Raw genomic sequence first — 19,713 nt, forward strand, 5'->3', positions numbered from 1 at the left:
ATGGTTGACTATTTATCTGCATCTCTATGTGCAGGCCTTTACAAGGTTGTTTCTTTCTTTCTAGTGGGAGACTAGCAGGTGTCTGTGTATGCAAGTCACTTTTCTTTGCCCTCATGTTGTTCAAGGGAAAGGCATTTTTTTAAAAACGAATGCAGCTTGGCATTAGAATCATCAAACATATTGCTATCAGAACACAAGAAACCAGTACAAAGACTGCAAAGCAGTTCATCTGACACTCAAACAGTTCTACCAATTCATTTTATTGGACTGACAAAATGATATTTTTTGTGATGCTGAATGGATGAAAAGCAAAGCTGACCATGGATTTTAATTCAGAGCACAAAGAGAGTTGAAACAAATACCATAAGGCATTCTATCTTTAAACCTCAAAAGACTTTGTCGGTTTGTGGCCTTGAGAGGTACTCCATTTATTAATTGGGCACCGTTATATTAGTTTTCAAAGATGACTTTAAATTGTCCCATGGTATTGAAAAACAAAAGGAAACCAATCTAGATTTCTTATTTTTAATGATAAAATTTAGACAAAAATGTCAGTAGTATCTTAATAATGTTCCTTTCTGATTTCTCTCTTTTTTTTTCTTTATATTCAGCTAATGTTGCTCCATACAAGCAGCTCCGAGGAGGTGTGGAATTAGTATCTGAAATTCCAAAATCAGCAGCTGGGAAAATACTACGTAGAATTTTGCGAGATTCTTATAAAAATAAGCTTAATGACTGATGGTAAACCTTATATTTGTCTTGATTAATTACAATGAGATGCCTTCAAAAATCATCTCTATCTTATTCAAATTATAATTCAGTTACATATTTCAGAAGACCGAAACAAAAACAAGAAATATATATATATATATGTGGGCTAAAACACACACAAAAGAATTTCATTCACTAAATTCTTTTTACTATTTCTACTATTTCTTAGGTTTTAATCATTGAACTCTTTTTTTTTTTAAAAATATCTTTCAACAGTTTTTTGATGTAGTTTTAATCAACTTGATTTCATTTTTTTTATACAACAAAAAATTGTGTATATTTGATTATACTTTTAGAATGATAGCTACATGTTTAGTAATAAGCTTCAATGTCAAGTTAAATATTAAGCATTCCAGTGACTCCATCAGAATTCTCTCAAACATTCGTTTCTGAATTAAGGTTGAGAAATGTCTGCATGTTGTCACTTTATATTTTATTATACAGATAGTACAGTAACATTATTAAAAATATTTATGTCATACCCATTTCCTTACAGTGGCCAATTCATATGAACATCATTCCAACATATTTTTTAAATATATTTTATTTGTTTACACAAAGCTCAAGTATTGCTTGACCACATTTCAAAAGTAATTATTATTCACTGATAACAATCCTTACATTTGGTTTTCCTTTGGAAGATAACCTCAGCAGTATTCACTTCAATGTTTTTGTAGTGGAGATTATTTTCAATGAAACAAGGCTTTCTGATAAGTCACTTTCCCTATTTAAAACACTGCATATAGCTAGATTTGATTTATAAACCGGTAGATTTCAAATTTCTCTTGAATAAAAATGATACAGCAAATTATTACTAAAAAAGGTAGTATAATTGTAGTCTTAAAATACCAAATTATTTTAAGTAAAGAAAGCTGTTTAAATTCAAGACAATATTCTGCTTTTCTACATTGAAACAATTATTTTATTATAAATCTTATTCTATCAATAGTTGTGAATCATTTACAGTGTTTTGTTTGCTGAAAGCAAATTAGATTTTTTCTATATAAATTTATACTCAGTTACTATGAAAAATATTGCTGAAAAAGTTTGCTAATGAAATATGTTTTAATTTTTACTAACAAATTACATAATTAGAATACTTTTACGTGTGTTATTATTAATCAATATTTTAAGGTGGCGAACTGGTAGGATTGTTAGCACACCAGATGCAATGCTTAGTGATATTTCATCTATCTCTACATTCTGAGTTCAAATTCTGCCGAGTTCAACTTTACATCCTTTCAGGATCGATAAAATAAGTACCAGTTTATCACTGTAGTTGATGTAATTGACTAGCTCCAATCCCTCAAAATTTCAGGTCTTATATCTATAGAAGAAAGGATTATTGACTTTGCCTTTCATCCTTTTAAGGCCAATAAAATGATGTATGTATCAAGTGCTGGGTTGATGAAATCAACTTACCCATTCCCCTAAAATTCCTGGCTTTGTGTCAAAATTTGAAAGATTTGGGGGCAGGGGAGATGGTGTTTTCAGGATTATAAAAACATTTCTATGTTTCATTTTGCTAAATTATTCAACAGTAGAATTGCAAAACTGGCAAAATAACAACCAATATGCCTTACTGTATTTAGGTTCTTACCTTTAAAATCTATGGTCAAATCCCTCCAATGTCAACTTTGTCTTTCATTCTTCTAAGGTCAATAGAATAAGTATCAGTCAAGTATCTAATCAATTATATACATCCCACAAATTTGAGGCCTTGGGTGTATGCTGGAAATCCATAATATTCCCATTCAAGATTTTTTATTGCTTTTGTATTGCAATAAATATAGTCTCTCAAGCCTCAGAAAGACAGTTCTGCAACTTTTTGCTGAACAATCTGCACGGATGATTTGTTGATAGTGACTAAATATTTGTGCTGTACTCACTCTATCAAATCAACATTGCTTGTACAGGTTCACAGTGTACTACATATCAGATATCAAGATGATTGCTTTTGTATTATAACTGCCTTAATGCGTGTTAGAATTGGGGCTTAAATAGACTGGACTAACTTTTAGTCATACATTTTTATATAGATGCAATATTTTTACCAACTATTTATAATGGGTTTAAATAACAGTCCGATTTTCATAATTCATTACATCCACGATTCTGCATACAGGAAACCTCATACAGAGATAATTTACAAGAATGTAGTTCAGTAATATAACACTTTGAATTGTTTACATATCTGAAGATAAGTGTTCTTTTGAAACGAGATCTGTATTACATACTCTTGTAGCCTGTAGGCATGCCTAGAACTCAGTAATTTTGTGTTCATAATTGTAAAGAAAAAATAAATGGGTTTATACAAAAACGAAAAACGTGTCTTTAATTTTGTTTTTATCAATTTTGCTGTTTCCTTCTGATGTATAATAGTTTAATTTTAGCACTTTAGAACACCAAACTGCCTGAGTCGATATGGGAGACTCCACATGGTGGGCCAACCTGCTAGAAATAGCAAACAATACTTCCTCAAATCACGCCTGATCAATGACACTGAGTAGGGTCATAGGTACACAATGATTCATGATGTTCACAAAAGCTTATAGGTCTAATCTGGGGTTAAACTATAACAATAACCAGACTGTCATTTTCCTTGGTATTTTGATACTCCATTACTAAGTATTTCTATTATACATTCTACTGTAACTTCAAGATCTTTACTAATATCATCCAGATGAGCTGAGAATTCATAATTCTTCATTCAAGAAACTGATGACTTTATCTAGACAATCAGTGCAATGCATCTTTATTTGGTGTGTTATTTTTCTGGGTTTTGATTACTAATATTTTGTTACAGTATTATTAAGCTGATAGTTTGAACGAGACCTATTGAGTCAAGTACGTCAACACCAACATCAAAATAATAATCAAATGGAAATTGTAGTCAAGATACCCGTGCTGGTGGCACATAAAAAGCAGCCATGACACTCAAGGAGTGGTTGACATTAGGAAGGGCATCCAGCTGTAGAAATACTGCCAGATCAGACTGGAGCCTGGCTTCCTAGACCCCGGCCAAACTGTCCAACCCATGCTAGCATGGAAAATGGACGTTAAACGATGATAATGATATTTTATATTTTAGATCACTTTTCAAGAAATTTGTATCATTGGACCAAAGGCAGGTTAGTATGAAAAACATGTCAGCTAACAGATAAAACCTCTAGTCATCAGAGTGGTAGACTATTGTTGGTTTGTATTAGCATGAAGCCCTATGAAAATATAAACTGAAGATATTTATGTTGTAACATCAGATGGAACAGAATGTAACATTTCATGCAAGACACTTTATTTCTGAAAAAGAATATATAATTCTTATGGATTACAAAGTGTTGTACTTATTTTTTCCAGAGAAAGCAAACATACATGTAAGTGTGTAGTACAGTCTCTTTTCTGGTTTAAAAACTCACCTTTTCATTGTGCTGGTAGAATTTTAATTCTTAGGGTGCAAACAGCTACCTGTATACCTGAGGACTACCTTAGCTAACATGACTTAGTTTAATTTCATATTTATTCTACTTGTGAAGAATTATATGAATGCCCATAGCCTAGTGTCTGATTTATGATCATATGGTTATAGGTTCAATTCCTGAACAGGGCAACATATTGCATCCTTGAATAAGGCCCTTTATTATGTATTATACTGGATCATCCCATAAATAATGCGTTGTTTTTTTCAATTGCATGAACTAAAAGTCGAAGGGGGATGGGATAAACTACCTGTATCAACTTGCATATTTTGCTATATGAGTTCAATAAAAGCAACAATGCATCGGAAAGTGCGAGGAATAGTAATGCAGTGTAAGGAGATTGGACAATAAGTGTAAGCCAGCGTCAATGGCGGTTCCAGAAATTCCAAGCCAGAAACTACAGCCTAGAAAACAAGCCTCGTCCTGGAAGATCTGTAGAGTTCAACAAGGACATCTTGCAAACACTGGTGGAAGAAAATCCCATCGTAACTGTTGAGGAACTAGCAGAGAAGCTTGGATTTGGTCATTGACACTTGTGTGCCATCAGAAAAGTCAGCAAATTGGGTCAATGTGCTCCTCACAAACTTTCTGAGTCTTATCATGCACCAAGAGTGAATGTGGGCTATTCTTTGCTGTCATGTATCAGGAATGAACCGTTTTGTGACCGAATAGTGACTGGTGACAAGAAATGGGTTCTCTATAAAAATGTCAAGTGTCAAAGGTGGTGGGTAGGGAAAGGAGAAACACTGGTACCCCAGGCTCAAGGTCTTCACCCACATAAGGTATTGTTGTTTGTTTGGTGGATATGAAAGGTTTACCACTTTGAACTGTTAAACCTAAACCAAACAATAACAAAGGAGATCTGCGAACAGCTTGAGAGACTTAAGTCAGTGCTAGAACAATGATGATCATCTACGGTTTCAAGACAAAATAACGATCTCAAAAACTGCAACTTTTTCAAAGCATAAAATATCCATCAGGATAATACTTGACCACATACATCAAGGATGACATTCGAGCGGCTGGAGCTGTTCGAATGGGAAACAATGCCCCAACTCACCATATTCGCCAGTCATTGCCCCATCTGATTATCATTTAGTCTGCAGTCTTCAAAATCATTTGGACAGAAAAATATGAATTCTGTAGACAAGGTCCGAACAGTACTGGAGGAATATTTTTCATCAGAGACAAGTGAATTTTGGAGAGGGGCCTTGCAAGTCTATCAGATATATGCAAGAGCATTGTAGAAAATGAAGGAGAGTATATTTTAGATTAAAAAAGAACTTTGTTTATCTTCATCATCATCATCATCGTCGTTTAGCGTCCGTTTTCCATGCTAGCATGGGTTGGACGGTTCTACTGGGGTCTGTGAAGCCAGAAGGCTTCATCAGGCCCAGTCAAATCTGGCAGTGTTTCTACGGCTGGATGCCCTTCCTAACGCCAACCACTCCGTGAGTGTAGTGGGTGCTTTTTACGTGCCACCCGCACAGGTGCCAGACAGAGCTGGCAAACGGCCACGAATGGATGGTGGTTTTTATGTGCCACCGGCACAAGGGCCAGGCGAGGCTGGCAACGGACACGAAACGGGGCGGTGCTGGCAATGGTCGCGAAACGGAAGGTTCTCTTACATGCCACCGGCACTGGTAACACATCTGCAATTTCCATTGATCGATTTCCATATATATATCATCATCATCATTTAACGTCCGCTTTCCATGCTAGCATGGGTTGGACGGTTCAACTGGGGTCTGGGGAGCCCGAAAGCTGCACCAGTCCAGTCAGATCTGGCAGTGTTTCTACAGCTGGATGCCCTTCCTAACGCCAACCACTCCGAGAGTGTAGTGGGTGATTTTATGTGCCACCGACACAGGTGCCAGACGAGGCTGGCAGACGGCCACGCTCGGATGGTGTTTTTATGTGCCACCGACACAGGTGCCAGATGAGGCTGGCAAACGGCCACGATCGGATGGTGCTTGTACGTGCCCACAGCACGGAGGCCAGTCGATGCGGTACTGGCTACGGCCACGTTCGGATGGTTTTCTTATGTGCCACGTGCCACCGGCACTGGTACCACAAAGATACAAATTCCATTGATGTTCATCTATTTTGATTTGTTTTGATTTTCACTTGCCTCAACAGGTCTCACAAGTGTCACAAGAAGGAAGGTATGCACAGGTGGACTGACTACGTCCCAGGTAGGGGCCATGGGTTATGGCCTGACTAGTCTTGCCGGGTCTTCGGATGGTGTTTTTATGTGCCACCGACACAGGTGCTAGATGAGGTTGGCGAACGGCCACGATCGGATGGTGTTTGTCATGTGCCCACCGCACTGACTACGGCACTGATGGATTTCTTGTGTGCCACAGGCACTGGTACCACAAGATACAAATTCCATTGATGTTCATCTATTTTGTCTATTTTGATTTGATTTGATTTTCACTTGCCTCAACCGGTCTTCACAAGTGTCACAAGAAGGAAGGTATGCACAGGTGGACTGACTAGACTTGCCGGGTCTTCGGAAGGTGTTTTTATGTGCCACTGACACAGGTGCCAGATGAGGCTGGCGAACGGCCATGATCGGATGGTGTTTGTTAAGTGCCCACAGCACGGAGGCCGGTCGATGCGGAACTGGCTACGGCCACGTTCGGATGGTTCTCTTGTGTGCCACCGGCACTGGTACCACAAAGTGTGTGCCACCGGCACTGGTACCACAAAGATACAGATTCCATTGATGTTCATCTATTTTGATTTGTTTTGATTTGATTTTCACTTGCCTCAACAGGTCTTCACAAGTGTCACAAGAAGGAAGGTATGCACAGGTGGACTGACTACGTCCCAGGAAGTGCCATGGGTTATGGCCTGACTAGTCTTGCCGGGTCTTCGGTTTGTGTTTTTATGTGCCACCGACACAGGTGCTAGATGAGGCTGGCGAACGGCCACGATCGGATGGTGTTTGTCATGTGCCCACAGCACGGAGGCCAGTCGATGCGGTACTGGCTACGGCCACTTTCGGATGGTTTTCTCTTGTGTGCCACCGCACTGGTACCACAACGATACAAATTCCATTGATGTTCATCTATTTTGATTTGTTTTGATTTGATTTTGATTTTGATTTTCACTTGCCTCAACAGGCCTTCACAAGTATCACAAGGAGGAAGGTATGCACAGGTGGACTGACTACGTCCCAGGTAGGGGCCATGGTTTATGGCCTGACTAGTCTTGCCGGGTCTTCGGAAGGTGTTTTTATGTGCCACCGACACAGGTGCTAGATGAGGCTGGCGAACGGCCACGACCGGATGGTGTTTGTTATGTGCCCACAGCACGATGGCCAGTGATGCGGTACTGACTACGGCCATGTTCGGATGGATTCTTGTGTGCCACCGGCACTGGTACCACAAGCGGTACTGACTACTTTTTATGTGCCACCGACACAGGTGCTAGATGAGGCTGGCGAACGGCTACGACCGGATGGTGTTTGTTATGTGCCCACAGCACGATGGCCAGTGATGCGGTACTGACTATGGTCACGTTCGGATGGATTCTTGTGTGCCACCAGCACTGGTACCACAAGCGGTACTGACTACGGCCACGTTCGGATGGATTCTTGTGTGCCACCGGCACTGGTACCACAAGCGGTACTGACTACGGCCACGTTCGGATGGATTCTTGTGTGCCACGGCACTGGTACCACAAGGATACAAATTCCATTGATGTTCATCTATTTTGATTTGTTTTGATTTGATTTTGATTTTCACTTGCCTCAGCAGGTCTTCACAAGTGTCACAAGAAGGAAGGTATGTACAGGTGGACTGACTACGTCCCAGGTAGGGCCCACGGGTTATGACCTGACTAGTCTTGCCGGGTCTTCGGATGGTGTTTTTATGTGCCACCATGTTCCCACAGCACGGAGGCCAGTCGATGCGGTACTGGCTACGGCCATGTTCGGATGGTTTTCTTGTGTGCCACAGGCACTGGTACCACGAAAAATGAAAGAAGTATAAAAAAAACGCATTATTTATGGGATGACCCAATACATATAAGCCCTTGCTCCAGCTGAAATTGAACACAACTTTAGTTTCCAGCTGGGTTAATGAGAAGGAGGGCCAAAAGGATGTCTATGTCTGCTCATGGCCATACAAACACCTAAACCAATAAAAGTTTGTTATATGTTACCAAATCAAGACACATTTCCAAGTGATGGCTACAGTTTGTAAAGAAATATAAAAGTTGCTCCAAAAACAAGGCCTCACTGATAAACTCTCATGGTGATGCCACATCCATAACACAGCCAAAAAATGTATCCCAAAGAATATCTTTGCTTTTCTGAGCCTGAAAATAAGTGTCCCAAACTACAATGCTCAGGTGATATCTAGAATGGTATACTACTTTGACTTCTGTTACTTACACAAACATCCCAGACCTCATCTAAAAGAAAGTACTTACTCATCACCACACTCCCACATCTTGCTTTCCTTACAAAAGCCGACTACTTGCATACCAGCCCCAGCTACACATTAACCATCATACTCGATTCTTCCTCCCCAAAAGATGAAACCTCTCAAATTCCCTGCCCACCTATCTGAACATAAGCCATATCAATGTCACCAATCTCTCAAAGATGCAATGAGCGAAGTCATAGGTACAGCTCAACCCTTCTCACTAACATCATTAAATTCTGTTTTTTTTTTTTAATATGTTTGACACTTCATCTTATGATGTTCATGTAGAAAATTACAAACTGAAATATGGATTCAATTTAGAAGAAACCAGTTATATGAACAGTTTCTGTTTTTAATCATAAGGTATGAATGTCAACAGCATCATCAGTTTTACATCTATTTTCCATGGTGGCATGGGTTAGATGTTTGACAAGGACCTAACATTTTATTCTATGATTTCTGTGGTTGGAAGCTCTTCTTAATGCCAACCACTTTACAGCATAGTGGGTGCTTTTTTTCATTCTACCAACACTAGTAAGATTGCCTTGTAACTTGCAAGACTAAAGAACCCCATCAACCAAGAAGGAGAATAATAGTAGTTGCTTTGACTGAAGCATTGAGATTTTAAGATATCATTCGAGGAATAGGAACAGGTTTATAGTGGGTGGGGATCTGTGACGACTTTTCCTAGATTGGAGTATTTGGAGAGGTACTACTGGTTAAGAAGCTTGCTTTGTAATTATTTTGGTTCTGGGTTCAATACCACTATACAGTACATGAGTAAATGCTTTTACCATGGCTGTAGGTTAGCCAATGCTTTCTGAATGGAGTATGGAAACTGTGTAAAAGCCTATCATGTATTTGTGTGCATATCTCATTTACTGATAATATATTAGTGATATATAATGAAAAAAAAATGAAGAAACTGGTGCTCTTAAAATTATGATCTTTGCAATATTTCTTCAGCACCAAATTAATTGTCCCTCTCACCATCAAAACTATAAGGAACCAGTGTCTGGCCCATTTTAAAACCTATAAGCAATGGCAGTGTAATTCACCAACTGAGATTTTTAAAAATGGCAATTTCAGATTTATCTCAAGCACTACATTGTATTTTGGAGTAAAATGAATCATTCAACTGACTCAAATTGTATTTTTTTAAATATGTATATACTAATCTCTTATTATAAAAGGCAGATTTTATCTGCCTCCCTTTGTCAGTTATAGAAATCTACAATATAGGATTTCTTCAATTACAATTTACCTAGCATTTTTAAGAGTAGAATGCATCGGGTCATGCCAGGTCCAGTTTTTAAAATTTAAATTCCAATTAAGCAAAATTTACAGAAAACTCACATTCTGGTGTGTATGTCAAATGCTTTTCTTAATGTGGTTTACACCACACGCACACACATAGTGTGCAACGAATAAACTGAAAGTAATTCACTGTGTGTGTGTTGACAGGTAGACAATAGAATGCGATGGCGATGTAATATTTGTTTCTGTCTATCACGCTGATAGATACATGAGTAAAATGTTCTTGGAAGAGAGTAAATAGCGACAGAGTGATTTGAGGAAGACTAAACTGAAAGTATGAAACAGTGTTTATGTATAAACAGACGACACTTATATATAGTTATTAATAAATGTATGCATCCGTTTAACCCTTTCGTTACCAAACCGCCCGAATTTACCTATTCATATTTAAATGAGAATATCAGAGTAAATCTCTTTAGTACATTCGGGAAAACACGTATTATACTTCGTAAACACTTCAAATACAGTTTTGTACAAAAATCGAAGTGTAATTTTAATTCCGTGAATTATGGGAGATTTTTTTCCGAAATTTGTTCCTATTGTGTTTTCAAAATTTGTAATTCTGACAAAAAATGGATACGAATTTCATTATATCAAGCAGCGAGTCAGAATTCGAAGGATTTTCTACTGAAGACCTTCATAAATCTAACTCTATGACTGAAAAAAAAAAAGCATCTTTATATAAGAGTGAAGTTGTGTGTCTGTCTCCTACGATTTAGATTCGTAACTACTCCCACATTTTGCGGTGCAGTTTAACCAAAAGCGGGTATCTTATAGTCATGATTCATATCGAGCCCTTCTGGGTATTAGCGCGCGTCTACGATGAGTCTACGATTTTAAAAAAATTTACCATCATATTTTTCCATTTTAATGCATTTTTTCGCTTTTATATAAGGGAAGTAACTCTCTAAAAATATCTACGATGTGTCAACGATTTAAAAAAAAAATTTACCTTAATTTTTTTTCAATTTTTAATGCATTTTTTTGCTATTTTTTGGCTATAACTCTCTAAAAATGCTTATATAGTTATTTCCCTTACAACCCCGGGCGATACTGCTAGTATTAAAATAAAAGGATTGGGATAAAAGCTTGTAAAAGAAGCATCCTAAAAGTGAAATTTTAAAATATACAGATTATATGCCTTTGTCAGTTAAATTCAAAGATAAGAATTAGGGTATCTCTGACAAAAAAAAAAAATTAAAACAGTGGCATGCAATATTTTATTTCATTGAAACATTATTTATAAACAAATCTTGTAGATGGTTGTGTTTTTTTATAGCCCAACCATATTTATCTGTGTACCCCTCTTTCTCAATATATATATATATATACGTGGTCTGATCAATAAGTATCCAGACTGTTAAAGCATGCAGAGTAAAGCCGCTTGGTACAGATCGACCTTAAACTCTGGCGTGCATGCGCACTAAGTTTTAACATTCTAGCTCACTTCTATTGTTTACAGCAGTGCTTGGAAGGAAGGTGTGTAACATGTGATCATCACATTGACAATAACAGAGAAAGTTAAGTAGAGAATCTGCATCAAATTTTGCCAAAAGCTTGGCGATACCTGCTCAGAGCCCCATGCAAAGTTTTCAAAAAGTTTCCACCATACTTGAAACAATCAAGGAGATCGATCTTGCAGGTGTCTCTTTGGTCAGCTGAAAGCAGTTTTGCCACAAACTTGGCAGACATGCATCTCATACCCAAATCTTCAGTGATAATGGACTGAACTGAACCATAACTAATCTGCACATGCTCTGATAACTAACAAATGGTGATTTGACGATTTTCCCTCAAGGCTGCATGCACATCTGCAATGTTTTTCTCACTTCTGCTGGTTGTGGTTCTCTCATTGCCGTGACAACATTCTCTGTCATGGTCAATGCAACAATCACATGCTACATGCCTTTCTTCCAAGCACCGCTGTAAACAGAAGAAATGAGCAGGAATGTTAAAACTTAGTGCACATGCACAGCAGAGTTCAAGGTCAATCTTTGCCAAGCGGCTTCACTCTGCATGCTTTAGCTTTGTTACTATGGCAACAGTCCGGATTAATCAGACATATATATATATATATAAATGTATGTATGTATATGTATCACATTCTTCTGAAGATCGGAAAAAAATCAGAATAACAATTGATAAAGTTTTCAGCTTAATTTCACCAGGCTATCTTGCTCCTTTTTTGACACTTCATAAAAATGAAGTATTTTGTAGTTGCCCAGTAACCCATAAAAGGTAACTGGAAAAGTAAGTATATGACAACAGGATCAGTAGTATGGCAAACAAAATGCCTTGTGATATTTAGTTACATCCTTATCCAGTCTGAGTTCAATACTTCCAAGATCAATAGGTACATACTAATTTGATTTAACCCACTCCTCTGCCAAGATTTGCGACCTGTTAAAATACATATATATATATATATATTTATAAATTACTTAATCCAAATGTAAATGTTTAATTTATTCAGCTCTCTGCATTTTTAGCCTCTCGTTCATAGGCTCTCTTCAGTTCTGCTTGTGTTTGCAACATTTTCAGATTTTGAATTTTCTTCTGTTCCTTATTTACATCATTCAAAATGCCAGCCTTCATTTTCTGAAACCAGAATACAAGAAAAAAAAAAATTACATAGTTAAAATTTGACAATTATCAAATTGTTTCTTGAGCTAAAAACATCACATTAATAATCTACCAATTACCCATTTTAAATCTTGTTAGCTGTTTTCCAATATGAATTACATGTTACAGATTTGAAGCTTTTGATAGTAGCCTGCCTCTATTTTGTAATGCAAATTATCTACTTTAATGTGCCTGTTTAATTTGAAATTTAGCATCATAGAACCACTTGTAGAGGCATATTCCAAACAATATTTAATATGATAACAATTATTTTACTAAATCCTTTTAAGTTGTCGATTTTCCAAAATTAATTGAAACAAGTAACAATGTGTTGCATTCAAAATGTGATTGCAAAAGAGTTAAGATTTCAGAACATAACTAACAGCTTAGAGTGTTCTTAATATAACTGTTTAACATAAGTCCACATTTGGAAATCAGCATACACTTAATACAACTTTAGAAGAATGGTTTCATGGCCTTGCCCTTTTATCCTTTAGCATTCTCATCAAGTTAAATTGCTGAGACTCTATGATATATACCAAAGTAGTAGTGATTAGTAACAGGAAGATGACCCTCACAAAAAAAAAAATTACAATTACTGACAATTCCAGGATTATTAATTTGCACAGAATCTGATTCTTCAGCCTCAGATTATGCTTATGAATGTTATTCCTTATATCTTGAGAAGAGGTTGGATACAGACGAACATTCTAGTTTTTCACAAAAATTTGTTCTAGTTACATTATTGGGATAATATCCCAAATGATACCAATTGGAACATTGCCCTCCCGCATTCCAACTAAAGGATAACCCTAAGTGCTCAACTTATGCTGCACAGGCTCATGTGCCAATACGTACAGAAAAGGTGGATTAGGATAGCATTCAAACCAAGTACATAATGCTATACATTGCAGAAATTCATTGCCAAAAATTAGACCCAAAATTAGCCATCTCATAGATGTTCGCCAATTACAGTCAATCAGAGAAATGCCAGTGCCTACAACTTCTCCAGGCTGCCAAAACTGTTGAGATAAAGATGGTTGATGTTCACTTTGAACATTTGTAATTATATATTGTAATTAGATATTTTTGCATTGTCAGTGTAAATATAAAGAACATGGATAGATAGGAAATTACAGAAGGATTTTAGTGAAGTGTTAAGTATAGAACCTGGGAAAAGGAAAGATGATACAGTAATAATATTCAATAATTTAGTTTAGAGGAAGAGCACTAGTGTCCATAATCATTGCAGACCACCTCAGACTGGGTGAGTGCGATAACCAACCTGAACATTTACAGATCAATGCTTGCAGTAAAAATGTGTGCTAGGAGTAAACCAGAGATTAGATCTGAATGTTTAGAACAGAGTGAAATCAACTAAGAGTACCTTAGGAACATGTGGTGTTATACATGTGTTGTCTATGACATGAGAAAGTAAAATATAAAATATGGTTCATTGATTTGTGTTTTATTTTTATATTTAACTAGCAGTATCGCCCGGCGTTGCTCGGGTTTGTAAGGGAAATAACTATATAAGCATTTTTAGAGAGTTATAGCCAAAAAATAGCAAAAAATGCATTAAAAATGGAAAAAAAAATTATGGTAAATTTTTTTTTAAATCGTTGACTCATCGTAGACATTTTTAGAGAGTTACTTCCCTTTTTTTAATAGCGAAAAAATGCATTAAAATGGAAAAAAATGATGGTAAATTTTTTTTTAAATCGTAGACTCATCGTAGACACGCGCTAATACCCAGAAGGGCTCGATATGAATCATGACTATAAGATACCCGCTTTTGGTTAAACTGCACTGCAAAATGTGGGAGTAGTTAGGAATCTAAATTGTAGGAAACAGACACACAACCTCTCTTTTATATATAAGATGTTGAAGGAAACTATTTTGTAATGTGTCTGTTGACCAAGACAGTGCAGTTCTGGTGGAGGTGTCTAGGTTAAATGGTGGAATAATGCTTACAAATAAAAAGTTAAGAAGTAAGCACTGTTAAAAGTGACAGTAATCAGATCATTTATGCCGAGAAGAAAGCAAGAGTCTTAAATGAATCTTAGGGTATACTGGAGGTGACGGAATATGGGCTGAAGAAAATTTAGTCACCTTACACTGCATTTTAATATGAAGCTTCCAAGTCAAGAGATATATTGAGTGTTGGCAAATTAGCTAGAAGTTTTATATAGAGTTGAAGATTGTATTGATATTAGGTGCATCAATATTGTTTTCACCAAATCTTTAGAGTGCAAGAAACCACATGTCATTCATATAGGAGAACAAGTCTCAGGTAGATATGGCTCAACTGAAAAGGAAAAGAGAGATTTAAGGTATCATCATTATCATCACTTAATGTCCCTTTCTCATGTTGGAAATTAAAACAATAGTTTGGTAATTTGAATGGCCATGAAGGTTTGCCATTTTAGGGGTGACTGGGCAGATTATAGCATGTTTCCAAAGATGGTGATGAATTCCTGAAGAGAAAGATTCAAGAGTTTAGCAAAGATAGTAGTTTATGCTGGACCATTATGTCAGGGTAAGCATCCAGCTGTAGAAACCATGCCAAAGCAGACACTGAAGCACGGTGCAGTTTTGGACTTGAGGGATCCTGTCAAACTGTCTAACACATACCACTATGGAACATGGATGCTAAATGATGGTGATGATGATGATGATGAATGGAAAAGACATTTTGAAGGACAGTTGTCTAGGAGCAAGTTTTAGTAGTTGATAACTCGCATGTATACTGTAATAAAATTGCTGGGATAAAGATTTTCAGAAGTATGTGGAATTGGAAACAAAGTAGGAAGCACTGCCACAGCATATTTATGAGTGAACTAGGAAGAAACTTTAGAATTAATGATCTTCATTGTATGAAGGATGTAGAGTGATTTACATAGAATGATCATTTTGTTCAGCGACTTAATTGTCTTGATGTGTTGAAGATAAACCACATTTGTGACCAGGAGAAATTAGAATAAAATTGACAGAGCTCCAACCAGTTGGTTGACTTGAAGTTTCAAAAAGTGCTAATTAACTACTACAGATTAAATCCCTCTCCATGATGTATTGAATATAAATAATTACTTTTCTGACCTAAATAGCAACCCTGATCAACCACAGTAACAGTTATACTTGCTAAAGATTAGAGCAAACAATGAATAAAGAAAATATGAGGAAGTATTTCATGTACTCTAAGTTTAACTCTCACTACTGTAACCAGTTTTACTTAAGTTTGTTGTGTAGATTTAGCATCCTTGATAGCAGAACTAAATTAAGGTTTCTTTGCAACTGGTCCAAGTCAATTGACTGAGAGTTGTCTATAAAAGACCCTTAAATTCTTCTATTATGATGCTAATAATCATAATCATTAAGAAAACTTGGATTATTAACAGTCTTTTCTCCACGAAAAAAAAATCTGAATATGATCAAAAGATAAGAAAGTACAAATGTTTAAGTGAACCCTCATGAAGACTCGACGAAATCCGAAACTGCAATAAGGTTGATACTCGTACTGTTTTACTACAATTTGAGACATATTCCTCCGGTTTTGTTCCTCATCCACACAGCATGTTTTAAACATAAAAACATACTTTAGTATATCAAATTTTGTTTTAAAAAAACTTGTCATGACATGAGTGGTAGACTTAATTCGTAGCTTAGTTTAACACCGCCACCTAACCCATGGGTGTCTTTAGTAGAGTCCACTTAGTAGAAAGCGTTCGAACCAGGTCTCTGGTCTGAGGATAAATAACTCTTTTCTTCCCACCAGTCACAGAAGCCTTGAAAGAGTTTTGGATGCTGCCCCTTCTCCTCTTACTAAGCCATTAAACAAAAATAATAATATTTCTGCATTCATATTTTACCACGTGTTTGAAAGACGTTAAATAGAAAAGAGAAGAAAAAAGTGCTACTGCTTAGACGATAGGATGTCAAAGATCTAAAGACCAGTAAGTAATATAAATAATGAAAAGAGAGTGATTGTTATCTATAAACAATCTCGGTCAGCTCTGAAAAATCCAATGACACGAGATGGGGGTAGGTGTTACGTTACTATTCAAGAAACCATTGGTTCGGTATTACAGCCACTGTTGAGCATGCTACTTGAACAGACTTGGGACTTAAACAGTAGGGAAATGATCTATCTGGGGCAATTATTAAGTAAGTAGGGTGTGGTAGGAGTTCCCGTGTATTGTGAGCAAACAGAACCGAGTTAAATTGGAGGAAATATCTATCAGAACAACCTTAGTATCTTCCGGTCATTTCTAAGACTGTAACTACAATAAGAATAATCAACATTTCTACCAATGTAGGAACACTATATAATTTTCACAGTTTCAATAATAATAATAATAATAAATAAGTTACAGCACTTAAATGCCCTTCTATCAATTATGCTGAGAGGAATTGTAATACTGATAGAAGATAATTCGTGAGCACCTGCGAATATTGAGTACAGTTTCAACTTATTTTCTTCAAGGATTGGTATTATATTTAAGGAAGAGGAATGTAACGATATGAGAATATACAAAGATAATGTTACCTTTCTATCCAAAATTTGTGAAAGATGTACATAAGTAACAATTGAGGCTGTGAATATCACTGATAAACCGATCGTAACCTTGGCTGTCGTAGACATCAGGATTTGTAAATATGCATTAAGAGTTATGCCCCTTAGGAAAAAAAATAATAAAGATTTCAATTTCAGAAATTCCAAAAATTCTTTGAATTGATTTCTGACTTTGCACAAGACCACATTTTAGAATTGGGTATATACCATTAAATTGATCTAAATACTTGCTTCATACTTTATTTTATAGACTCCAGATTACTGGTATGCCATACACATTTTCCTTAAGTTTTCAGCTTTCATTGAAACTTGAGTAAATGTGACAGATTATTGGCACATCCACCCATCGACACACACACATATGGAGAGAATAGACAGTAAACAGATACTGGACTACTCATTGTGACTTATTACACATACATATTTATGTACATATATTCACACACACACACATACGCACACACACACAAACATACATACATACGTACATACATACATCTGTAAAGGGTTGTTATATTTAAACTGTTTAAGCTATGGGCTAAGAATACAAGGAGCGATTTTTTACGTGCACACACACACACACGAACGTACGAACATGCGTGCACGCACGCACACACACACATACATACATACATATTCTGGCAGTCGACCATAATGTAAATAAGTTTGTCCCTAGACACATGTTTACATTTTAACCCATATTAATCCACTGTCCTCTTTTGAGCACAGTTGTATTTGGTTCATTTACTGCAATAAATAGTGCAAAATAATGCTTGTTGTATATATTTAACCTTTAGCAGGGGGACCAAACTGATAGTTTGGCAACCCACTAAAATAAGCATTAAAAATCGAAAGGAGAAAATAAACAGCTTTCCAAGTTTGACTCTGCTTATTGAACAAGAGAGGTGCGAAATTTAAGAAGCGACTTGTTAGAATATACAAGTCTGTGAAGAGACAAAAACAAGAATAGCAAAAATCTACTATACCAAATGAACTGGTAATACATGTATTATAAGTGTTATGTGAAGAGAACATAAGATTGCTGTATAATTCAATATGAATGTGAAATGACATTAAACATCGTATAAGGTAAATGAAGGTTTCTGTGGGAACGTTAAAAGTCATATTCACTGAGTGAGTTTACATATGTGAGGATGAATTATAATATTGTTGTTGTTGACATTAAATGCAGTAAGAGCTGGTAGCAGCAATATCAGTAGTGATGAATTTCATTGTGTCATAATGTGGAGAAAGTGAACAAATAGCTTCCTGGTACAAACACAAGCTAGACTACTTAAGCGGAGAAAAACTGATCTATTTAAGGAAACTGGTGGGTTCCAGCATGGATGTGAAAGATTTTTCCACCAAGAGAATACATGATCCATTTGAGAATGGGGTAATTTGGTGGCAACAAAGACGATGGCTCTAGATTTTCAGGTCTAAAGTCTTCTAAGTCTTTATTCAGATTAAGAAATTGTGATCCACACAAGTTTTTAAAAACGTGTGAAGTGTGATAATGTTTATACCTAAATAATGTTTTATTATATCAAGGTGCACTGGACTTTCACAGTGATGTACAATTCGTGTGTTCTAAGCTAGAAGAATTCAGATGTTTGAAAAAAAGTACAATTGAATCAATCATTTTAGGGCTTTAATTTATTTTATATATATGTGTGTGACCGCGTGTGTACCGTTGGCGATTTTTTTCCCTCTGTCTTCCCTTCTCTGGATCTTTCCTTCTATGTTTCCGACGAAGAGCTCCGCTCGAAACGTTAGACCCTCCTTCTTTCCTGAGCGCCCAATAATACTATATTTGTTCCACGTTCTCGCGTTGTTGTGTTTTTTTGTGCTTTCTTGTTTGGATTAACTATATATATATATATACACACACACTAGCAATGCAATCCCAGCGTTGCAACCGATAGCCACATTGTATTATTTGTTTCTTTCTTACGGGCAGAATCGGCACACGAGTAGTGTGAAGCAAACAACTCTTCTTTATAAACATGTTTTTCAGACATTTTGTGATGAACAATGCTGAAATTGTTGGCACCAAAAACATGTAGAATGGCAGCTTAGATTAGAAGGAAATCCTAATATTGCTCCCAGAATTACCTAGACTTACGGATTTAAAGAAATGGATGACGTATGAGGACGTAGAGATATCCATATTGCAGAAAGTAAGGTACATGGAAAGAAAGCTGCTTCTTTCTGAAAAGCACCATCTCTCTAATGTTTTGGCAGACTGCACACTTGAACATATGTTAAGTGAAACCGTCAATGCTTCTGAGTAAACTATGTTTTGCGTAAGCCTAGTATTGATAGAATAAATATATAAGTCATTTGCACTGCTAACTCGAAAGCGTGCAATATATAGTTGTCCATGAGAAAAGCAGGGGGATCTTTCCCTTTTCAACGGCACTTTTCAACACAATTTCTAGTTAACTAAACACTTTTAAACTTCGTATACTGGTAGAATGTGTTTATAAAACATCATTTTTTCTTGGCTTTATTG

At 36.4% G+C, this 19,713-nt stretch overlaps 1 protein-coding gene and 1 non-coding gene across 2 annotated transcripts in view; one reads left to right on the forward strand and one right to left on the reverse strand.

The window, feature by feature from the left end:
• The window catches only part of LOC115213015 (4-coumarate--CoA ligase 2), a 36,727-nt gene extending 34,954 nt beyond the window's left edge, over positions 1–1,773 (forward strand). Inside the window, exon 12 of the mRNA XM_029781912.2 lies at positions 612–1,773. Coding sequence (XP_029637772.1) covers positions 612–739 — 128 coding nt within the window. The 3' untranslated portion in view covers positions 740–1,773. The remainder of the gene's footprint in view (positions 1–611) is intronic.
• Positions 1,774–11,209: 9,436 nt separating this feature from the next.
• LOC115213125 lies at positions 11,210–17,467 on the reverse strand. The gene is made up of 2 exons (XR_004999778.1): positions 17,172–17,467; positions 11,210–12,601 (listed from the first exon to the last, which is right to left on the reverse strand). It is a non-coding gene; the product is annotated as an uncharacterized LOC115213125 (transcript).
• Positions 17,468–19,713: the final 2,246 nt, after the last annotated feature.

This window comes from Octopus sinensis, linkage group LG6 (assembly GCF_006345805.1).
Source record: "Octopus sinensis linkage group LG6, ASM634580v1, whole genome shotgun sequence".
Lineage (NCBI taxonomy): Eukaryota > Metazoa > Mollusca > Cephalopoda > Octopoda > Octopodidae > Octopus > Octopus sinensis.